Here is a 24,816-nt window from a genome sequence, read left to right on the forward strand (position 1 = left end):
CTCAATTATACGACAGAAAGTTTGTATGTTGTCACTAGCCAACCTACCTTTAATAAATCTAGCTAGTGAGGTGTTAATGATTTTAGGGTTGACTGAAGCAAGACAGGTGACTAGGATTTTTGCATTAAGTTTAGTTTCCATATTAATGAGACATTGGTCAAAAACTTTTCGGCTCCAAGGGGTCCTTCTCCCTCCTTTGGAATCACTACAATGGTGGCAGCCATGGCTGTGCCCGTAACCTCCCCCAAAAATGCAAAGTGATTAAGGGTCTATTAGAAAGGAGAAGTAATCAAGGGTATTAAGACTTTATAGAAAGTCATGGGGAACCATATTGTTCTTCCAAGACATACGTTTTAAAATACAACCATGTACTGTTCTTTTCAAGTGCATTCCACCGAGTGATTAGGAAGGGAATTCTTACAGAGAGAGTTTGTAGCTTACTTTGGTTTCTTGGAGGAGAATATCATCTCCGGAAGGTTTGCGACAGTAATCAGATATTGTACAGCGTTTAACTAGGTGATTGAGACCCTTTGTATTTAAAGAAATAACTTTTAAAAGGGCCATTTGTAAGTGAGTGGTGATTGGACTACTAAGATGTATGCCTTAGACGGCTGTGAAAGCTGGGATGGTGTGTTGGTGGCACTGGGGACGTGGAGGTTAAAGATACTGTCTGGGATTTGAGGGTGGAGTAGTGATAATGACTATGGCCAAACATGCCAGATTCTGTGAGAAGACCACATTATAACAGAGTGACACATTTTTAATAGCATACACTTAAAGCATGAAAGAAAATAGGAAAAGATTGAAATACATTTAGAGGATAGAATACCTAAAGTGAGAGTCAAAGTCACATAAAGGCCTAAAGATTGATGCAGGGTCGTGAGGAGACACAAGCCCTGAGGGTGCCTTCATCAGGCAAAGGATGAGCTAGTAATGTATGAGCCAAGGAACTTGTTGGGCGCAAGGAAGATAAAGCATTCGTGCCATTATGAGATCAGCACTAGTTGACCAATAATTAACGATATAATGGTTAACAAAAAGAAGGCCCTGCATAGTGAAGGGGATTAGGTGAATAATATAAAGGCGATAGATGAGGTAAGGTCAGCATAATATTAGTATAAGCAAATGTACCACAGCACATGAGATAGGAAGAACTTTAGGGCAAACAAACAGCGTATGCTTTCGGGAGTAAGAGAGGAATTATACAAGTCATGGAGATAATATAACATACTTACCATGAGGTTAAGTTCCAGATAAAACATGGGGAGACACTATAGTTTAACAGAATTAACAGTGAATAAACTAGTAGCTCAGCATCAATTGCTGGAGGTGCGGTGATGTACATCTGTTGAGATATGTCAAGACATACTAGAATGGCATTAATATTGTGGTATATTTATAAAAATAAAAAGTATGTGAAACAACAACCTGCAGATAAGGAATATCAAAAGTAATTTACTTGAAAGAATGATGTTGCAAGAAAACTTTAGATCTAGTACAAACAATACTAACATTTGTGGTTTTATGCGGTTACAGGAGTGGCATAGGAGGTGGGAAAAAATGTCATAATGCTCCACAGCTGTTGCAATGCTTCACCAGGGAAGGTAGGCTTCTTCCTGTGGGAAAACAGCATCATGTACAACGTTTCAACAAACTGAACTGTTCATGAGCATCTGAATAGAAAAGAACACAAATGGGGTAGAGCACTGCAAGTGGTATCCATGAGACCTGTCAGAGGCTAAGAAGTGAGGAAGACCCGTCTTGTTCCACAGGTGATTTAGTCTTATTCACAAGAAGAAGAAAATGTTTCTAGCTCCGATGGCTCAGAGAACACGATTGCCTTCCCTTTAAAGGAGATTTTAAACTGTGAAGGACCAATGAAGAAGCCTTGAATTGAGTTCTCCAAAAAAAGTATTTTCCGCAGAGCTAAGAGGCCTTTCTGCTGTATTACAGAGTCCTTGGCATGGTCTTGGCTCATTCCGAAGAGAATTCTTTGATCTTATGCGTGTAAACTAGGTGTGTTGACGTCTCAGCAGATTAAAAATGAAAGTTCTTCAAGCTGTCGCATTTTGGGGTTTAAAGGAGCTTACCCTGTGCACCCACTCAATTACCGAATGAGAGTCCCCAGACCAGAGGAACCCCTGACAAGATAGTTGATGGGAGACAGACTCATTTTCAAAATCCTCTGGTAGGCCAAAGATTCTGAGGTTACTTAGTCTATTCTGTTCCTCGAAATCAGCCAAGTCTCTTTAAGCTTGCCAGCATCACATCAGTTTTTTTTTTGTTTAAGGCATTTCGGCTGTAGGTTGTTATATTTTTCTGAAGAACTGATCTTACCATCATTGTTAGGAATTAATGTGAGCGGTTTCAAATCCTTTCTTACTGCAGTAACTTCCACTTGAAGTAGATCAGTGTTGTTTATTGTAGACTGAGCAATGCCATGAATTGAGTTACATTTCTTAAGTATAATAATATCAAGTGCCCCAGGGTTATCAGCTTTGATCATGGTTGATGAGCCCAGGATGGATATCTATCCCCTTTGCCTGTTTGAGGTTGACTTTTGGTTCTTTTTCTCTATGATCTTTCTGTTCCAAACATTGTGGTCCTTGAGACCTGCCATGTTTTCCTGATCACCCTGGAGTATGGCTTTATAACTGAATACAGGACCTCTAAGTTGTGGGCTGAGCCAAATCATGATACGTGAAGTAATGAACAGACTTTGAAAGCGCTGGAGTAGGCCATAGGCTGAAGAGCTCAGAACTGTGATCTAGCGGTTGCACTATTCCATGTGATAAAGCAATGGTGGGGGGAGGGGGGAGTGGGGGGATATGGTACAAGGAAGGAGGTCAAATGCTAAATTACAGCTATAACTATTACTAAAAAGTGGAAGCGAGAAGAGCTGATGAGCGTTAAGCATCAATATGGAATTTGTATCACACTGTAGCTCCCATGTAGAAATGCAGACCACTGCTGTACTGTCATGTCTATGCATCGCATACAAGGAGGAATTGAGCAGAATGTTGCAGATTAAGCCAAACAGCTAAGGGGTACTGCTAGATAGACTGATTAAGCAGGATGCCGATCACATGAGCAAGTAAGTAGGGTGGGTGTGAACCAGCAGGATCTTACAAAGGAAGAGCTCTGGTGGAGCAGGTGAGGTGGATAACATGTAACAAGCCGGAAACAGGCAGAGAAGGCAACATGCCTCATGGCTGGGCAGAGCAATTAGAAGAGTGGTGCTGCCATGTTAGGGTGAGGCAAGGTGCCGCTCATTACAGCCCCTACTAATGACCAGGTCTGAGAGTGTGGCAGCAGGAGGCCAACAAATAGGCAATAGGCCTCCCTTATCCTTCGGGATGGGGGTGACTTACAGAGCTTTAGTGAGGAGGATGACCTCAGCGCCGTGCCATGATGGGACAAGCAGTTCCTGAAGGTTGTCAGCCGAGCTTGCGGAGAAAGTGCTAGGGGTGCATAATAGGTCGGCACTACCTCACACTGCCACCTCGCTGGGTTCCAGGTTGTGCTGCAGTGCTACAAACCCCATAAAATTACTAAGGGAGGCTCCAGGGAGATAAAGGAATATCAGGCTCACCAGAGCTCAAAAAAGGTGCCGCCATCTTGCCTGGGCTCCTAGCCATATCCCCACTCTGCTGAAAGGATTAATCACTTTGCTAGCATATCAAAGTCTCAATAAAACAATAGGTGCATTCAGAAGAGTGTAGAATTTTCTGGGAGACTAAATGAGTGGGATGAAATGCCCATAAGCAGACTAGCAGCACCTCTGTCAGACAACTGCAGGGTGATCCTACCAAAATTGGCGGGTGGGGGGGGGGGGGGGGGGGGGCGTTGGAGGGATAAGGCAGGCAGTCCTCTGGCTGCAAGTGACTACATGTGGTTCCTCTGAAGTGTTTGATAGAAGGAATCAGACCTCAGTAGATCCAGCCTGGATCACAGAAATATGCTGTACTTTTGAAGTTGACTTATTTTTCTTCCCAGAAAACTATGCCACAGGTTAGGTAAACTATGTGCTGAACCTACAAAGTGCCACTGAGGAGTGATGTAGTATCCCAGGCTTGATTAGGCAACTCCACGTTTAAAGAACTTCATTTTTAAATTCTTGCACAAGGAAGAAGAGTTTGGAAGGGGAAAAGAAGGACAGACCAGCAGGGCTGGTGAACCCCTATCTGGAGTGTGGGAGACCCGCTATGGACTTGTACTCCTGGCAATGGTTTTGACTTCAGAGCTAGTAGTAATAACCCCATGATTTCCCCAGAGGACAAGCAGAAGATGGGCTTGGTGGGGACTAAGAAGGAAGGAGTTCACTGTGGACTTTAGTAGACTGGTCTTGTGTGTGGGTGCCCCTGGAGATGGTAATATAGGCAATCCGTAAGAGGGTGAAAGGCCTGGGTACTTGGAAAGTGCAGGCGGAGAGAGTGACCTGACACAAGGACAATGAGGTGCTGCTCAAAGAATACCCCTAGACCTGACTGGAGGGCTGATCCAGGTGCCCACAGTCAGCTGCTGTACCTGGACTGGACCCTGCTGTTGGCCTCTGCCTAACACCCTGTAAATCTTTAGGAGTCTCCCATGAGGTCCTTTTGACGCTTCGGAAGTGTACTCCTGTGGTGGATTGGTACTTGGAAGGTTAAGTCAGAAGGTAAAATCTTTGACTAGGTCGAACCTGGTTGGTGTATCAGGCTCACGTTCCATCATGGTCAGCCTCAAATTGTACCTAGGTATCAGTCTCCATGACTACTATCTATGGCACTTTGTGGAGCCATTACCACTTAAAACCTTTAAAGGTTTCCAGCTCCCCTTCCTGGATTTTTGTCATTTTATTTAATTGTACACTATTTTTTTTTTTAATCCGTTTAGGATTTTTATTATTTTGAATTTGCTACTGTTTTGGTACTCCATAAATACTTTTCATGTTGCCTTAAGTTAAGCCTGTCTGCTCTGTGCGATCACTACCAGTTGTTGAGCTCAGGTTAATTTAGTAGCTTTGAGGGCTTACCCCAACAAGGGTTGTGATTATTATCAGCTGACCCCAAACAATATTAGTGTCTTAGAAGAGGTTAGCTAATATTTGCATGGCTCACACAATGTTTCTAAACCATTTCCAACTACAAGAACCCATGTAGATAATTGAGATCGGTAAAATCAGTGTTTAAGATTATACATTATATCCACCCCAAGTAACAAAACCGGAGTCGAAGCACCAAGTGAAAGCAGTCTTCTTACAATCTTGACATTACCACTCTGTTCAATATTTATGTTAACAGAATGAAAATAATTCTGAATATGGACCAACACAAAGTGTTAAGTGCCACTGGAGTTTGAGGTGACGCGCTCATTGTCACCCATTAAAATTAGCCATTGTCTTTGACCGAAACAAGATGGCAAGATTTTTGTGAACCATCCATGCAGAAATCAACACTCAATACTGAGAAACTCAGATATTCAAGAATGCACGGGTAGGTTAAGCCCTTAGCTCTAAAACTTTTATTAGGAAAATTATAGCACGAGACCATCAGGACACCCGTCCACATTTGTGAGTGTTTTCATTATTAAAAAAAGTTAATATTTTCATTGGGGCTCCCCGTTTTGTGCATTTTCCCCCAAATGTTTCATGATTGAGGCCATCTAAACAGGTCACTTAACTGAACGTGCCTTGCTGTTCTTTGGCCAATAGAAATGATCATTCACCATGGAACACAGGCAGTAACCAACAGTGCATAATTCTTAGAAATCCCCCCTCGGCTTAATACTTAAGTGCTCTAGTTAGTCCCAATGAATCGCAGAACCAATTTATGACAGTTATAGTGCTGCCACATCTTGGCTACAGCAATTCGATTGACACCACATCCCAAATGAGGATATCCAGCAACTACTTGGAACTCATGAAGTGGCCTGACAGAGTAAATATAGGCAAGTTTGATCAAATTAACACCACAGCTTAAAACCCTCCACTGCTTCCCGGAAGAAAAGTTGGATACATTGGAGTTTGGATCCCTTTCTCTGTCACGCACGCTTTAGTTATACCACCACCCTTAGTACAAGAGCCTATAACAAAAAGACGTGTTGTCTTGTCAATTATATCCGTTTCCAATGCGTATATCAAGCTCTTCACCTACAATCCCACCTCTCTTGGCTTCCATAGGCCACACTAACGTTGAGGCTGAACTGAAAATGTTTTCTTTACTGTAAAAGGCATGTAAACAAATCGAACCTTAAAAACCGTAGAGAAAACACAAAAAAGAGGTATCAGAGTCGGAGATATCGCCACCAATGACAGAGCCCGATATGAAACCCTTACACTCCTCTACAACCTCCGATTAGCGACCACCTGCCAACTACTTACACGGAGCGACCGTGAATTCAGTCTCATATCTGTCGTCCGCAGCTGATCTTTAAACGGATGTCATTTGCCCATATTTTTTACCACTTCCGGGTCCCCTAACAACAAATCACAAGACTGAACACATTCTGTGAGTGGGCGGTACTGATGATTTGTGAAGTGAACTAATATTGGAGCGCACTAGTCCGTCTTCCTAATTCCGAAGTGCTGATTGGCTGGGGAGTCCGCACATTCCTTAGTCCGATCCGCCTTCTACAGTTGTAGGGTCACGCCCATCTTGGAAATTGGAACGAATAAAATACTTTAGTTTGACCCCTACCTGGAGAAGCTTAATTGTGGATCTGGTGGGGAGTGGAGGTTGAAATGCATAAAAACAGTTTGTACGACTGATCATGAGTTCAGAAGTGGAAAAATCGTTTAGTATGTGTGTGTTAGTGGGGCGGAGGGGAGACGGGGCGTCAGAAACGTGGATAAAGAGAACGATGCACACCAGCGACTGTTATGTTGGGTTTTGGCATACAAAAGCAGCGCATACCCCTTAAAGGAAAAACACATTCCAGTTAAAGTAATGGGAGGGGAAATCACTCTTATGAAACTTCATCAACTTAATCGATCACTGCAGTGGGAGTGCCTTGGGAGAGGAGTACTTATGTTTTTGCAGTTTTATATCGCGCAAAAACTATACGAAAGTATTGGAGAGCTTTACATGAGCACCAGTTAAATTACGGTTTCAGATTGCTTATTTATGACATTTTCATAATTTCAGTGCAATCGTGAGTGACATTCCTCGATCATGAGTGACACTTTATGAGAGCAAAATCAAGCAATGAAGAAGAAGAAAAGATGTATATGTTAGAAATTGCATCCATTTGAGCAGTTTGAAACGCTGAGATCATAAAACTGCCGCAAGGCCACAAAAATGGAAAGGCTCTAACAGGAGACAGACTGTGTGACTACAGTTCTCAGTAACAAAGGTCAGGCACTGCAGCTGCTCAGATGAAGATCTCATTGATCTGGTCGTTCATGATCAAGCGCTAGCCTAAAAAGCAAAGTTTATAACATAGCAAATACAATTGGGAGCTTATACCGTCACCGAGTCTCAGGCACTTTTTTGCAAGCCAGGCGAGCCTGTATTTCACAAATGCTTCAGCACAAAATAAACAAAAGAATTAGATATAGTTTGTTTTAATGTGTGTCAAAGTTTAACAATCAGTGAAATGTTGTGCAGCCAATACAAATGTACTGGCTGCTTCTGGGCCACTTTGACAAGAAACTCGCTGGTGTTATGGGCAAACGTGGCACTTTAGACCATTTACAGCAAACAAAACATGTCTGATAATCAGTTAACACTTATCAGTCATCCCTAACCAGTTTGACTACTGTAGGGTCTGCTTAAGTCCCTGTAATACTTTTTACACATGGTGCATTGTGTGCATCCAAGTTAAAAAGGTGTTAGGGTACCGTGCGTTGGGCTGAGAAGCTTGGAGCATTACTGCAACTAAGGAGAGGCTGCTCAGTTTAAAACGCCTTTGTGGTACAGCCTCTGTGGCAGCCATGGCGTGGTCTCAGATAACTAATGCAGTCATCTGTGTCCAGTCTGCGTCATGCCACAGTGACAACATCTGCATTCAGCCTGCTTAAAATTATTATACTGAGTTTCAAATAAATACATTTAGGGGCATATTTACAAGAAAGTGTCACATCAACTTTGATGCACCACTTTTCTTGCGCCTCCCTAACGAGACCATGTGTGCGCTGTATTTATAATACGACACACCATGGCGCATGTTAAGACAATAGTGTAAAAAATGTTGACGCTATTGTGGCTATTTGCAGGAATAGAGCCAAAAATAATGGTAATAACCCTGCAAAGTCAAAGGTGACGCAAAAAATGGCACAGTGAAATCTTGTAAATTTCACTGCACCATTTTTTGGGCCTACCTGTGTGGAAACGCCCCCTTGCAACCATTAAGCCTGGCACAGGCATAATGTGGCGCAAGGGGTTACAAAGTAGTGCAATGCATGTATTGTGCCACTTTGTAAGTATGGCGCTGGGAAATGGCCTTGTTAACGCCACATTAGCGTTACAAAAAAAAAAATGACGCCAGTGTGGTCAAGGGGCTTGTAAATATGTCCCTTTATACATTAACTCTAATACTACTGACACAGAGACCTACCACAGTGTGAACACCACCATGCTGCCTCTGTTAATGCGTGTAGGCAGCACCACTTCTCTGTCTGGATGTGGGGTTGGCAATGTGGGGGGTCCACAGCTCCATATCAGGTGTGCGCAGACTGGGAAGGGTCGATTCAGGGAGCATATTTCGTTGAAGAAAGGGGTTTCCAGGAGTAGTAGCTCCTCTATGTGATAATCTGGATGTCCTGGTCAGACAGCTCGAGGAATGAGTGAGTAAGTATTTAATTACAGGCCAGTCAGTAGAAAGATATATCTGTAGCTTGGACCCCTATCTCTCTCTCTGCCTTGAGGTTGGTAATGGAAGAAGCAGGCCCCCAGATGCTAGTGCGCATCCACCCGCTGCTCTCCTGCCATTCCAGGCTACAGCATGAAGCTAAGCAACACACAGAATCTCTGTAAAATCCCAGACACAGCAATGTGGCAATGTCCTGCCAGTTCATAAAAAAACAAACTGTGTGTAGATAAGCACACTATTTATAGACCAACAAAAGAAATACACAGAAGTGAAAGTGATGTTGTAGGAGGCTGGCCTGGTTTTTAGTGGGTACCTTGGGTACTTACACCTTATACCAGTCCAGTTATCCCTTATTAGTGAAATGTAGCAGTGTTCTAGCAGCTTAGGCTGATAGAGGTAGCTATAGCAGATCAGCTTAGGCTGAACTAGGAGACATGTAAAGCTCATGCAATACCACTTATAGTTACACAGTACTTATACACATGTAAAGACAATACTCAGTGTTACCAAAAATAAAGGTATTTATTTGGGTGACACAGTACCAAAAATATCTTAGAGACAATACTCCTTCTGGAGGTAAGTATTATACACAATATATACACTGGACACCAGAATTAGACAAGTAAATAGTCATAGAACAATACAAACAATAGGAAATGCTATAGATTGCAATGGAGAAAATAGGTCTAGGGGCAACACAAACCATATACTACGAAAGTGGAATGTGAATCACAAATTCCCCCCTAGACAAGTGTAGTGTGTGCAGAATCGCTGGGAGAGTAAGAATACAGTAAAGGTAAGTAAATTACCCCACCCCAGAGCCCAGAAAAACAGGAGTAACGTACTGCAAGTTTCCTTAGGACACACCATACCTCGTGATTGGGATTATGCAGTAACCAATCAAGTATGCAAACAACGACTGCTGGATTCCTGGACCTGAAGACCTGCAAAAGAGGGGACCAAGTCCAGAAGGCGAAATAAGATCCAGAAAGGACAGGAGCCTCTGCCAACCCAGAAAAGGGTTCAAAAGAAGAGTCCACAGTTAGTCGAAGACTGCAGAAATGCACCCTAGGAAGATGCTAGCTGGTTCCTGCATGATGCAAAGGATGTCCCACGACGTGAAGATTGTTGCAGATGTGATTTCGTGTTGGTTACAACAACAGTGCGTTTTCTGTCAAAATGGTGTTGAATGGACCCAGGAGGGACCTGGAGTCCTCAACTCTGTGTGAGGAGGAAGAGGGGGCACTCAGCACTTTAGAGAGCCCTCAGGATGCTAGGCAGCTGCCCCAGGAGTCCCCGGACATGGGGACAAAGGAGGTGCAAAACGCGGTTGATGCAGCACAACAAAGGAAGGTCCCATGCCGCCGGAGAACAACTCAACGAGTTGAGCGTCGCAGGATGGAGTGCTGGGGACCTAGCCCAGGCTGTGCAGGAAGTAATTTTCCAAATAGTGCACAGAGGCCTCAGGAGAAGAAGACGACGCAGTACACAGGGGTACCGTCGCTCTCTGGGAAGGCAAGGTCTTACCTCCTCCAAATTGCGTCAGCAGGACCTCAGGACAGTCTATGTCGATGATGTCCACCCTCTGTGTCCTTAGAAGCACGCTTGTCTCTGTGAGAGGAGTCCAAGGGTACCGGTCGTCATCTTGGAAGGTGCCTGCTGTAGCAGGGGAGTGACTCTGTCACCTCACAGGAGATTTCTTCAGTCCTTCTGGTGCAGGATGAAGACAGGGAGTCCCCAAAGCGTGCACACATGGAAAGTGTTGCAGTTGCTGACTTGGAGCTGAAGTTGCAGAAGAAAAGTGTCCCTTGTGGATACTTTGTTGCAGTTACAGTGGTCCCTGGGGCAGGCTGCGGTTGATCCGAGGTCAGAGGATGATGAAGTAGTTGCAGAGGATTCCTGAAGGAAACTTGCAAGCAGAATCTGAAGAGAACCCACAGGAGAGACCCTAAATAGCCCTGAGAGGGGGATTGGTTACCTTATCAGGTATGTACCTATCAGGAGGGGTGTCTGGCATCACCTGCTGGCACTGGCCACTCAGAGCCCTCCAGAGTGCCCCCACACCTTGCAAAGCAAGATGGCTGAAGTCTGGGACACACTGAAGGAGCGCTGGGCACCACCCCTAGGGTGGTGATGGACAAGGTAGTGGTCACTTCCCTTTCTTTTGTCCAGTTTCATGCCAGAGCAGGGGACAAGGGGTCCCTGAACCGGTGTAGGCTGGCTTATGCAAGGAGGGCACCATCTGTGCCCTTCAAAGCATTTCCAGAGGCTGGGGGAGGCTACCCCTCCCCAGCCTGTATCACCTATTTCCACAGGGGGAGGGTGTAATACCCTGCTATCAGAGGAAATGCTTTGTTCTCCCTTCCTGGGACCGGGCTGCCCAGACCCCAGGAAGACAGAACCCTATCTGTGAGGTGGAAGCAGCTGTAGCTGCAGTGCAAGCCTCAGACAGCTGGCTTGGCAGTACTGGGGGTCCATGGTGGAGTTCCCAGGATGCATGGAATTGGCTCCCCAATACCAGATTTGGAATGAGGGTACAATTCCATGATCTTAGACAAGTTACCTGGCTATATTCGGAGTTACCATTGTGAAGCTACATATAGGTATTGACCTATATGTATTGCACACGTATAATGGTATCCCGCACTCACAAAGTCCCGGGAAATGGCCCTGAACTATGTGGGGGCACCTTTGCTAGTGCAAGGGTGCCCTCACACTTAGTAACTTTGCACATAACCTTCAGCAAGTGAAGGTTAGACATATAGGTGATGTATAAGTTACTTAAGTGCAGTAAAAAGGGCTGTCAAATAACGTGTGCGTTATTTCACGCAGGCTCCAATGGCAGGCCTGTGCAAGGGTTTGTCTGAGCTCCCTATGGGTGGCAAAAGAAATGCTGCAGCTCATATGGATCTCCTGGAATCCCAATGCCCTGGGTACCTAGGTACCATGTACTAGAGACTTATAAGGGGGGTCCAGTGTGCCAATTGAAATTGGTAAATTAAGTCAGTAGCCTACAGTGACAAATTTAAAAGCAGAGAGAGCATGAGCACTGAGGTTCTGGTTAGCAGAGCCTCAGTGACAGTCAAGCACTACTGACAACACATACATTAGGCCAAAAACTACGAGCACGGGGGTCCTGGCTAGCAGGATCTTAGTTAGATAGGCAAAACACACTGACATATAGGTTTTTATCTATGAGCACTGGGGTCCTACCTAGCAGGATCCCAGTAACACAGTAAAAACACACTGACATACACTCACAAACAAGTCAAAAGTGGGGGTAACCATGCTAGAAAGAGGCTACTTTCTCACAGATGTGTTCAACTTCCGCTTCAGACACGTGTTCGACCAGAACCTGTTAATTCTTATGAACCATTAGGAAGTGTCAGTGAGCACCAACAACAGAATTATTTTTAACCTCACTCCAGGAGCTACACACACGTACTTTTTTTTTAACAGTGAGAGCAGCTGCAATTCAGTACATGACCTGGCTTGCCTCTGTGTCTGTTGGCCGGCCGCCGGGCATGATGAGGCTCTTTTGGCTCAGCTAGCTGTAATCTGGGCAGCCGAACTGCGAACAAGTGGGTCCTGGGGGGATTGCCGAAGACATGAGGTCTCCCCCCCCCGGGAATTTTGTGGAAGGTGGAACAGCCCACGGGCGCCGTTTTGGGCACGTTTGGGTGTTTTTTGGGTTGGGGGTGGGAAAATATAGAGGGGCCATTTTGTAAGGGGCTACCATTTTAAGGAAGGTGACACGGTGGCCGGTAGAGGCAGACATTTTTGTAGCGTTGTGGAAGTGGTTAATTGTAAGGTGTTGTTTTTTGAGTGTGTTGGCTGCAAGTCATAAGTTAATTAGCGGACTCAGCAGCACGCGCTACTGCAGTAGGCTGTTAGGCACTTACTTCTAGCACGGGCAGCGAAGGGGGCCTGGGAGCCGCACCATGAATGACCGGGTCTCAACGGCTCTCCGGTTACTCAAGGAGGCTGGGCGCCTCGACTTGTTGGTGGAGGGCATGGTCGAGAGCTCGCGCCCAGTGTGTAGAGCAGCGAGCGGGGTGACGGCGGCCGTAGTGGCCTGCTCACCCCAGCGTAGTGTGCGGACTGCGGAGAGGCAGGTGAGGTTGGGAACGAGGGGGCGTGGGGCATTGCCTGGGCCTCCCAAAGGCGGAGTGCTGGTGTGCCAGCCCAGCCCTCGTTAATTACGGGCCGGCCGTGAGCAAGCCGTGTACTGCTGCTGGCAGGGGGAGGGGTGGACACGGACCGCAGGTGGGCAGGGCTTGTTCAAAATAGGCGCGTGGCGTGAAAGGAGGGTGGTAAGCAACAAGGGAGCCCGGTATGGGCCCAGAGACAAGGAGTATCGGGGGGGAATCAGACGGGGAGTGCGGGGGGTGCATAGTATCAGGGAGGTTGGGAGGGGAGGGGAGGGGAGGGGAGGGAGGGGGATGGGGACAAAGTGGTAATAGGGGCAGAGAAAGAGAGAGTAGCTAGCCACAAGGACAGCAGCAGGGAATGAGGGATGGAGCAAGATTTCGCTGAGGCAGAAGAGAGTGGGGTTTGGAAGAGGGGAGAGGGCCACCCAACAGGCCAGGGGGGGACACAGGGCCGGCTCAGGGGTTGGGGGCAATATTAGCATGGAGTGAGGATGAGGAAGAAGGGGAACAGGAGGTTAAAGAGGATGGAATAACATTGAAGGTGCACCCACCACGACGTACATGGGTGTGTGGTTGCAGAGGACTCACGGGGGACGCAGGGAGAGGACTTTTCAGCAGGGGGATGGGAGACCTCAGGTTTTGGGCTGTACCGGCAGGGACAATGTTGTGCAGAGGAATGGGCAGCGGCGTGGCGGGCCGGCGGGCACAGCATCGCGTTCCTGGAGTTGTTTCCTTTGGTGGTAGCGGAGCATGTTTGGGGTCACCTTCTGATGCATAAGAGAGTGCTGTTCAGGGTTGATAACTTAGCAGTTGTTCAGGTGGTCAACCGCCAGCCGGCTCAGGACGTACAGGTTTTGCAGCTGCTGCGCATTTTTGTTTTGGAGTGCTCGCGCTGCGACATGTCTTTCAGGGCGCGACATGTCCCGGGGATCAAAAATGACATTGCAGAAGCGTTTTCCCGTTCGCAATGGGAGAGGTTCCATGGGTTGGTTGCGGACGAGGCCTTGTGCAGGACGACCATACCGGCAGCTCTGTGGACCGTAGGAGGTGGCGGAGTTTGCGGCTGGTGGTGAATTCCTTGGCACACTCCACTCAACAATCATATTTCAGGGCGTGGCACGAGTTTTTGGGGTTGGGGGCTCAGAAACGGGAATGTGACAAGGACAGATTGGAGGATGTGGTAAAATTTATTATGGATATGGTGGGGAGGCATTTGTCAAGGATCACCATTGCAGGGAAGTTGGCAGGTATTGCGTTTATGGGTAAAATGTTGTGGGGCTACGCGCCGTTGGCGGGTGAATTGGGGTACACAGCTTGAGGGTTGGGCCATAGAAGAGAGGTTGACGGGAAGGGTGAGGCGGCCTATAACACTGTGCCTTCTTAAAGAGGTTATGCAGGCGTTGCGGGTGGTGTGTTTCGACGAGGGAGAATGCCTTTTGTTTCGCACCCTAATGTCTTGGATGTTTTTCAGGGCATTTCGGGTTTCGGGAATTGTTGGGGTCGGGAAAAACACTGGGTATTCAGTGGTGAGATGTTTGCATCAGGGCCCAAGGCGTAGTGCTGCACATAAAACAATCAAAGAAGGACCAATGGGGGAGGGGCATGCATGTGGTTCTCGCAGCTTACCAAGTTTCGGAGATTTGCCCTGTTTCTCTCACCTTCAGGCTAAGGGCTATCATAAAGGAGGATAAGGGAGGAGTTTTGGGCAGGCCATATCAGCATATCAGCTTTTAATGCTGCTGAGGGCAGCGTTGAAGGTGTTGGGACAAGATGCTTCCCAATTTGGGACTCACTCTTTTCGGATAGGGATGGCGACGGAGGCAGGGTGTAGAGGATGGAGGACAGGGGATTTGTTAGAACTGGGAAGGTGGAAGTCGAATGCATTTAAGAAGTATGTAAGAAAATGGGTTACTGAGATATGATTGTAACATATTTTTCTCCTGCTGCAGGTTCAGTTCCCAGACCAGCGGTGCGCTTCATGTCCATCTGGGTTGTAGGCCAGTAATTTGTTAAGTGGGCCCTGAGACAAGCACGGAGTATGGCTATTGGGGACAACTTGGGTTTGGACAGGGACAGGTACCATGTACGATGGGAAAGTAAAGGGGGGATGCGTTGGCAGGAGTTATTAGGGACATTGCAGTAGGTCCGGGGAAGGGGTTTCTGTCCAGACGTGTTATTTATCCATTTGGGAGATCATTATTTGGTCCACAGGACAGGCTTGGATATCATGTGGCATATGAAAAAGGACTTGCATGAGATTCAATGATAATGGCACAGTTGTCATGTGATGTGGACAGCCTTTATCCCTCGGAGGATATGGTGAGGGGCGAGAAAGCCGTGTGCAATTGAAAGAGCGTCCCGGAAAGTCAATAAGGAGATGCACCTGTTTTGTAGAGAAAATGGGCCCACTTATTTGGAGCACAGGGATTTTTTTGAAGACAAGGGAACCATAACCATAATTACGTTTACATAACTACCACACTAAAGGGACATTAGTAGGCCAAGAGGTTACATAACTACCTCACTAAGGCACGTTAGTAGGCCAAGAGGTGACTGACTAGTGACGGTGGGGGGGGGGCAGATAAAGGGGGGAGGTACCCCCTCCCTTTTTCTGGTGACAGAGACACAGACTGTTTGCATGACAACAATAATGGATGGACAGAAAATCTGCCAAGGCACTTTCAGATTGGAAGGAAGGTGGACAGTAGCAGGGCAACAAAGACAGGAAATTTGGCATTAGGGGTTGGAGACTTGCAGGTTCAATGGGTAGGAGGCAGCAGGTGACTATTAAGGTGACAAAACGGATTTAACAAAGAAAACATTACAAAAGGAAGACTGGATTAACAAATTGTAAGGTTAGGGAAAAGGAGGAGGGAGCGTTTTGGTTAAGTAAATTGGATGCATAGTGAGGCGTTTAGTTTTGTGAGGCTTGAGGCCAGGGTATTGTTCTTGTGAGTGCACCTATTTCCAATAAAGCGGCCTTTTACACACAAAAGGGTGTAGTGGTGTTGTTTCCGTCTTCCACAAGTGGGTCCCAGGGGGGAGTGCCGAAGACATGAGGACTCCCACCTGGGAATTTCGTGGAAGGTGGAACAGCCCACGGACGCGGTTTTGGGCACGTTTGGGCGTTTTTTGGGCAGGGGCAGGTGGGAATATATAGAGGGGACATTTTGTAAGGGGCCACCATTTTAAGGAAGGTGACACAGTGGCTGGTAGAGGCAGACGTTCCCCCCCCCTCCCACCCAGAAGTTGGGAGTTTTTTCTTGGGGACACTAGTAAGGGATGAAGAATCATACAGAGGCCCTCCCTTTTTGGATAATGGGTGCACGGGGAAGGCTTTTGTATTCTGTTGCTGGGAACAGATACAGACGGGGACAGAGACTTTTCACATGACAATGATAACAGGTGGACAGAAAATCTGCCAAGGCACTTTCAGATTGGAAGTGGGTGGACAACAGCAGGGCAACAAAGTCAGGAAATTTGGCATTAGGGGTTGGAGACTTGCAGGTTCAATGGGTAGGTGGCAGCAAGTGACTATTAAGGTGACAAAACGAATTTAACAAAGAAAGCGTTACAAAAGGAAGACTGGATTAACTAACTGCAAGGTTAGGGGAAAGGAAGGGGGAGGGCAGTGCAGGGGAAGGGGGAGCGTTTTGGTTAAGTAAATTGGATGTATAGTGAGGCGTTTAGTTTTGTGAGGCTTGAGGCCAGGGTATTGTTCTTGTGAGTGCACCTGTTTCCAATAAAGCGGCCTTTTACATACAAAAGGGTGTAGTAGTGTTGTTTCCATCTTCCACAAGTGGGTCCCAGGGGGGATTGCCGAAGACATGAGGTCTCCCACCTGGGAATTTCGTGGAAGGTGGAACAGCCCACGGGTGCGGTTTTGGGCGAGTTCCGGCGTTTTTTGGGCAGCGGTGGGTGGGAATATATAGAGGGGCCATTTTGTAAGGGGCCACCATTTTAGGGAAGGTGACACGATGGCTAGTAGAGGCAGACACTTTTCCCTCCCTCCCACCCAGAAGTTGGGAGTTTTTTCTTGGAGGCACTAGTAAGGGATGAAGAATCATACAGAGGCCCTCCCTTTTTCGATAATGGGTGCATGGGGAAGGCTTTTGTATTCTGTCGCTGGGAACAGGTGCAGACGGGGACAGAGACTGTTCACATGACAATGATAATGGATGGACAGAAAATCTGCCAAGACACTTTCAGATTGGAAGGGGGTGGACAGCAGCAGGGCAGCAAAGACAGGAAATTTGGCATTAGGGGTTGGAGACTTGCAGGTTCAATGGGTAGGTGGCAGCAAGTGACTATTAACCTCTTGGGTGCCTTGGACGAGATGATCTCGTCCAAGGCTACAGTTCCCCTGTGCCTTGGGCGAGATCATCTCGTCCATGGCACAGGGGAACTTGGGGGCGCGCTAGCCCCCTTCCACCCCCGACCCCCCCACCCCCCCCCTGTGACGTCAGCGCGCGCGCTGATGTGTCACAGGGGCCTCCCTCGTCGCGGCTTCCAGCGTGATTGAAAAAGAAATGCAAAAGCATTTCTCTTTCAATCACCGGGGAGGCCCGGAGGGGCTTCAAAGGGAAGGAAAAGTATTTCCTTCCCTTTGAAGTCCCTCCGAGGGTTTCAAAAGCCGGATTGCTTGCAATCCGGCTTTTGAAACCCCACTAGACACCAGGGATTTTTTTTTTTTTTATGATATTGACAAAAGGGAGCGACCCCTTGGGCAAGGGTCGCTCCCATGGGGGGCATTTTTTCTGGAAGGCCTTTTCTGCCCCCCCTGGGGGCAGATCGGCCTACTATTAGGCCGATCTGCCCCCAGGGGGGGCAGAAACCTCTAGGGCACCAGGGACCATTTTTTATTTTTTTTTATTTTTTATGTGTTATTTTATTTTTTTGGGTGGGGAGCGACCCCTTAGGCAAGGGTCGCTCCCCTTGGGGTAAAATTATATTTTGGCCATTTCTGCCCCCCTTGGGGGCAGATTGGCCTATTTTAATGAGGCCAATCTGCCCCCAAGGGGGGTAGAAACCACTAGACACCAGGGAGTTTTTTCTTTGCGTGAATTTCACGCAAAGGGAGCGACCCCTTAGGCAAGGGTCGCTCCCTGGGGGGGAGGGCAATTTATTTTAGGCCATTTCTGCCAGATCGGCCTATTATTAGGCCGATCTGCCCCCAGGGGGGGCAGAGACCTATAGGCGCCAGGGCAAGTTTTTTTTTTGTGTTTTTTTTTTTGTTTGTTTGTTTTTTTAGAGATGGGGAGCGACCCATCAGGCAAGGGTCGCTCCCCTGGGGGGGGGGGAAATTGTATTTACACCATTTCTGCCCCCCTGGGGGCAGATTGGCCGATTTTAGGTCAATCTGCCCCCAAGGGGGCAGAAACCACTAGGCACCGGGGATTTGTTTTTTGGCGCCAATGTCACGCAGGGGGAGCGACCCCGTAGGCAAGGGTCGCTCCCGGGGGGGGGGTGAGGGTCAGGGGGGTCAAATTTATTTTAGGCCATTTCTGCCCCCCCTAGCGGCAGATCGGCCTATTATCAGGCCGAACTGCCCCCAGAGGGGGGCAGAACCCTCAGGGCACCAGGGCAATTTTTTTTTTTGTGTTTTTGTGTTTTTTTTTTTCTTTTTTTTTCGAGATGGGGAGCGACCCATCAGGCAAGGGTCGCTCCCCTGGGGGGAACCTTGTATTTAGGCCATTTCTGCCCCCCTTGGGGGCAGATTGGCCGATTTTAGGTCAATCTGCCCCCAAGGGGGCAGAAACCACTAGGCACCTGGGATTTGTTTTTTGTCGCCAATGTCACGCAGGGGGAGCGACCCCGTAGGCAAGGGTCGCTCCCGGGGGGGGGGTGGGGGTTGAGGGTTCAAATTTATTTTAGGCCATTTCTGCCCCCCCTGGGGGCAGATCGGCCTATTATTAGGCCAAACTGCCCCCGGGGGGGGGGGGGGCAGAACCCTCTAGGCACCAGGGCACATTTTTTTTGTGTGTTTTCTTTTTGTTTTTTTGTTTTTTTTCGAGATGGGGAGCGACCCATCAGGAAAGGGTCGCTCCCCTGGGGGGCAAATTGTATTTAGGCCATTTCTGCCCCCCTTGGGGGCAGATTGGCCGATTTTAGGTCAATCTGCCCCCAAGGGGGTAGAAACCACTAGGCACCTGGGATTTGTTTTTTGGTGCCAATGTCACGCAGGGGGAGCGACCCCGTAGGCAAGGGTCGCTCCCGGGAGGGGTGTGGGGGTTGGGGGGTCAAATTTATTTTAGGCCATTTCTGCCCTCCCTAGGGGCAGATCGGCCTATTATCAGGCCGAACTGCCCCCAGAGGGGGGCAGAACCCTCAGGGCACCAGGGCAATTTTTTTTTGTGTGTTTTTTTTTTGTTTGTTTGTTTTTTTCGAGATGGGGAGCGACCCATCAGGCAAGGGTCGCTCCCCTGGGGGGCAACTTGTATTTAGGCCATTTCTGCCCCCCTTGGGGGCAGATTGGCCGATTTTAGGTCAATCTGCCCCCAAGGGGGCAGAAACCACTAGGCACCTGGGATTTGTTTTTTGGCGCCAATGTCACGCAGGGGGAGCGACCCCGTAGGCAAGGGTCGCTCCAGGGAAGGGGTGGGGGCTGGGGGGGCAAATTTATTTTAGGCCATTTCTGCCCCCCCTGGGGGCAGATCGGCCTATTATCAGGCTGAACTGCCCCCAGGGGGGGGGGGGCAGAACCCTCAGGGCACCAGGGCAAATTTTTTTGTTGTATTTTTTTTTTGTTTGTTTGTTTTTTTCGAGATGGGGAGCGACCCATCAGGCAAGGGTCGCTCCCCTGGGGGGCAAATTGTATTTAGGCCATTTCTGCCCCCCTTGGGGGCAGATTGGCCGATTTTAGGTCAATCTGCCCCCAAGGGGGCAGAAACCACTAGGCACCTGGGATTTGTTTTTTGGCGCCAATGTCACGCAGGGGGAGCGACCCCGTAGGCAAGGGTCGCTCCCGGGGGGGGGGTGGGGGTTGGGGGGAAGAAATTTATTTTAGGCCTTTTCTGCCCCCCCCCCTGGGGCCGGCTGAGCTACAGGCCAAACTCCACAGGTAGGCACCTTGCAAAAAACACCTCTGTTTTCTGTGAAAAAATATGTTGTGTCCATGTTGTGTTTTGGGCCATTTCCTTTCGTGGGCGCTAGGCCTACCCACAGAAGTGAGGCACCATTTTTATCGAGAGACTTAGGGGAACGCTGGGTGGAAGGAAATTTGTGGCTCCTCTCAGATTCCAGAACTTTCTGTCACCGAAATGAGAGGAAAAAGTGTTTTTTGGGCCACATTTTGATGTTTGCAAAGGATTCTGGGTAACATAACCTGGTCAGAGCCCCGCAAGTCACCCCATCTTGGATTCCCCTGGGTTTCTAGTTTTCAAAAATGCGCTGGTTTGCTAGGTTTCCCCAGGTGCGGGCTGAGCTACAGGCCAAAATCCACAGGTAGGCACTGCTTTTTATAAAAAAATGTGATGTGTCCACGTTGTGTTTTGGGCCCTTTCCTTTCGTGGGCGCTAGTCCTACCCACGCAAGTGAGGTATCATTTTTATCGGGAGACTTGGGGGAACGCTGGGTGGCAGGAAATTTGTGTCTCCTCTCAGATTCCAGAACTTTCTGCCACAGAAATGTGAGGAACATGTGTTTTTTTAGCCACATTTTGAGGTTTGCAAAGGATTCTGGGTAACAGAACCTGGTCCGAGCCCCGCAAGTCACCCCTCCTTGGATTCCCCTAGGTCTCTAGTTTTCAGAAATGTACAGGTTTGGTAGGTTTCCCTAGGTGGCGGCTGAGCTAGAGGCCAAAATCTACAGGTAGTCACTTTGCTAAAAACAGCTCTGTTTTCTGTGATGTGTCCACGTTGTGTTTTGGGGCATATCCTGTCGCGGGCGCTAGGCCTACCCACACAAGTGAGGTATCATTTTTATCGGGAGACGTGGGGGAACGCTGGGTGGAAGGAAATTTGTGGCTCCTCTCAGATTCCAGAACTTTCTGCCACAGAAATGTGAGGAACATGTGTTTTTTTAGCCAAATTTTGAGGTTTGCAAAGGATTCTGGGTAACAGAACCTGGTCCGAGCCACACAAGTCACCCCTCCTTGGATTCCCCTAGGTCTCTAGTTTTAAGAAATGCACAGGTTTGGTAGGTTTCCCTAGGTGCCGGCTGAGCTAGAGGCCAAAATCTACAGGTAGTCACTTTGCTAAAAACAGCTCTGTTTTCTGTGATATGTCCACGTTGTGTTTTGGGGCATATCCTGTCGCGGGCGCTAGGCCTACCCACACAAGTGAGTTATCATTTTTATTGGGAGACGTGGGGGAACGCTGGGTGGAAGGAAATTTGTGGCTCCTCTCAGATTCCAGAACTTTCTGCCACAGAAATGTGAGGAACATGTGTTTTTTTAGCCAAATTTTGAGGTTTGCAAAGGATTCTGGGTAACAGAACCTGGTCCGAGCCACACAAGTCACCCCTCCTTGGATTCCCCTAGGTCTCTAGTTTTCAGAAATGCACAGGTTTGGTAGGTTTCCCTAGGTGCCGGCTGAGCTAGAGGCCAAAATCTACAGGTAGTCACTTTGCTAAAAACAGCTCTGTTTTCTGTGATATGTCCACGTTGTGTTTTGGGGCATATCCTGTCGCAGGCGCTATGCCTACCCACACAAGTGAGGTATCATTTTTATCGGGAGACGTGGGGGAACGCTGGGTGGAAGGAAATTTGTGGCTCCTCTCAGATTCCAGAACTTTCTGCCACAGAAATGTGAGGAACATGTGTTTTTTTAGCCAAATTTTGAGGTTTGCAAAGGATTCTGGGTAACAGAACCTGGTCCGAGCCACACAAGTCACCCCTCCTTGGATTCCCCTAGGTCTCTAGTTTTCAGAAATGCACAGGTTTGGTAGGTTTCCCTAGGTGGCGGCTGAGCTAGAGGCCAAAATCTACAGGTAGTCACTTTGCTAAAAACAGCTCTGTTTTCTGTGATATGTCCACGTTGTGTTTTGGGGCATATCCTGTCGCGGGCGCTAGGCCTACCCACACAAGTGAGGTATAATTTTTATCGGGAGACGTGGGGGAACGCTGGGTGGAAGGAAATTCGTGGCTCCTCTCAGATTCCAGAACTTTCTGCCACAGAAATGTGAGGAACATGTGTTTTTTTAGCCAAATTTTGAGGTTTGCAAAGGATTCTGGGTAACAGAACCTGGTCCGAGCCCCGCAAATCACGCCTCCATGGATTCCCCTAGGTCTCTAGTTTTCAGAAATGCACAGGTTTGGTAGGTTTCCCTAGGTGGCGGCTGAGCTAGAGGCCAAAATCTACAGATAGTCACTTTGCTAAAAACAGCTCTGTTTTCTGTGATATGTCCACGTTGTGTTTTGGGGCATATCCTGTCGCGGGCGCTAGGCCTACCCACACAAGTGAGGTATCATTTTTATCGGGAGACGTGGGGGAACGCTGGGTGGAAGGAAATTTGTGGCTCCTCTCAGATTCCAGAACTTTCTGCCACAGAAATGTGAGGAACATATGTTTTTTTAGCCAAATTTTGAGGTTTGCAAAGGATTCTGGGTAACAGAACCTGGTCCGAGCCACACAAGTCACCCCTCCTTGGATTCCCCTAGGTCTCTAGTTCTCAGAAATGCACAGGTTTGGTAGGTTTCCCTAGGTGGCGGCTGAGCTAGAGGCCAAAATCTACAGGTAGTCACTTTGCTAAAAACAGCTCTGTTTTCTGTGATGTGTCCACGTTGTGTTTTGGGGCATATCCTGTCGCGGGCGCTAGGCCTACCCACACAAGTGAGGTATCATTTTTATCGGGAGACGTGGGGGAACGCTGGGTGGAAGGAAATTCGTGGCTCCTCTCAGATTCCAGAACTTTCTGCCACAGAAATGTGAGGAACATGTGTTTTTTTAGCCAAATTTTGAGGTTTGCAAAGGATTCTGGGTAACAGAACCTGGTCCGAGCCACACAAGTCACCCCTCCTTGGATTCCCCTAGGTCTTTAGTTTTCAGAAATGCACAGGTTTGGTAGGTTTCCCTAGGTGCCGGCTGAGCTAGAGGCCAAAATCTACAGGTAGTCACTTTGCTAAAAACAGCTCTGTTTTCTGTGATATGTCCACGTTGTGTTTTGGGGCATATCCTGTCGCGGGCGCTAGGCCTACCCACACAAGTGAGGTATCATTTTTATCGGGAGATGTGGGGGAACGCTGGGTGGAAGGAAATTTGTGGCTCCTCTCAGATTCCAGAACTTTCTGCCACAGAAATGTGAGGAACATGTGTTTTTTTAGCCAAATTTTGAGGTTTGCAAAGGATTCTGGGTAACAGAACCTGGTCCGAGCCACACAAGTCACCCCTCCTTGGATTCCCCTAGGTCTCTAGTTTTCAGAAATGCACAGGATTGGTAGGTTTCCCTAGGTGGCGGCTGAGCTAGAGGCCAAAATCTACAGGTAGTCACTTTGCTAAAAACAGCTCTGTTTTCTGTGATATGTCCACGTTGTGTTTTGGGGCATATCCTGTCGCGGGCGCTAGGCCTACCCACACAAGTGAGGTATAATTTTTATCGGGAGACGTGGGGGAACGCTGGGTGGAAGGAAATTCGTGGCTCCTCTCAGATTCCAGAACTTTCTGCCACAGAAATGTGAGGAACATGTGTTTTTTTAGCCACATTTTGAGGTTTGCAAAGGATTCTGGGTAACAGAACCTGGTCCGAGCCCCGCAAATCACCCCTCCATGGATTCCCCTAGGTCTCTAGTTTTCAGAAATGCACAGGTTTGGTAGGTTTCCCTAGGTGGCGGCTGAGCTAGAGGCCAAAATCTACAGGTAGTCACTTTGCTAAAAACAGCTCTGTTTTCTGTGATATGTCCACGTTGTGTTTTGGGGCATATCCTGTCGCGGGCGCTAGGCCTACCCACACAAGTGAGGTATCATTTTTATCGGGAGACGTGGGGGAACGCTGGGTGGAAGGAAATTTGTGGCTCCTCTCAGATTCCAGAACTTTCTGCCACAGAAATGTGAGGAACATATGTTTTTTTAGCCAAATTTTGAGGTTTGCAAAGGATTCTGGGTAACAGAACCTGGTCCGAGCCACACAAGTCACCCCTCCTTGGATTCCCCTAGGTCTCTAGTTCTCAGAAATGCACAGGTTTGGTAGGTTTCCCTAGGTGGCGGCTGAGCTAGAGGCCAAAATCTACAGGTAGTCACTTTGCTAAAAACAGCTCTATTTTCTGTGATGTGTCCACGTTGTGTTTTGGGGCATATCCTGTCGCGGGTGCTAGGCCTACCCACACAAGTGAGGTATCATTTTTATCGGGAGACGTGGGGGAACGCTGGGTGGAAGGAAATTTGTGGCTCCTCTCAGATTCCAGAACTTTCTGCCACAGAAATGTGAGGAACATGTGTTTTTTTAGCCAAATTTTGAGGTTTGCAAAGGATTCTGGGTAACAGAACCTGGTCCGAGCCACACAAGTCACCCCTCCTTGGATTCCCCTAGGTCTCTAGTTTTCAGAAATGCACAGGTTTGGTAGGTTTCCCTAGGTGGCGGCTGAGCTAGAGGCCAAAATCTACAGGTAGTCACTTTGCTAAAAACAGCTCTGTTTTCTGTGATGTGTCCACGTTGTGTTTTGGGGCATATCCTGTCGCGGGCGCTAGGCCTACCCACACAAGTGAGGTACCATTTTTATCGGGAGACTTGAGGGAACATAGATTAGCAAAACAAGTACTATTGCCCCTTGTCTTTCTCTACATTTTTTCCTTCCAAATATAGGAGTGTGTGTAAAAAAGACATCTATTTGAGAAATTCCCTGTAATTCACGTGCTACTATGGTCACCCCGGAATTCAGAGATGTGCAAATAACCACTGCTCCTCAACACCTTATCTTGTGCCCTTTTTGGAAATGCAAAGG

At 47.9% G+C, this 24,816-nt stretch overlaps 1 protein-coding gene across 1 annotated transcript in view; it reads right to left on the reverse strand.

Moving 5' to 3' along the window:
• C6H1orf174 (chromosome 6 C1orf174 homolog) overlaps positions 1-6,455 on the reverse strand; it is a 47,270-nt gene extending 40,815 nt beyond the window's left edge. The window contains exon 1 of the mRNA XM_069239966.1: positions 6,362-6,455. Coding sequence (XP_069096067.1) covers positions 6,362-6,388 — 27 coding nt within the window. The 5' untranslated portion in view covers positions 6,389-6,455. The remainder of the gene's footprint in view (positions 1-6,361) is intronic.
• Positions 6,456-24,816: the final 18,361 nt, after the last annotated feature.

Source organism: Pleurodeles waltl, chromosome 6 (genome assembly GCF_031143425.1).
Source record: "Pleurodeles waltl isolate 20211129_DDA chromosome 6, aPleWal1.hap1.20221129, whole genome shotgun sequence".
Classification (NCBI taxonomy): Eukaryota; Metazoa; Chordata; class Amphibia; order Caudata; family Salamandridae; genus Pleurodeles; species Pleurodeles waltl.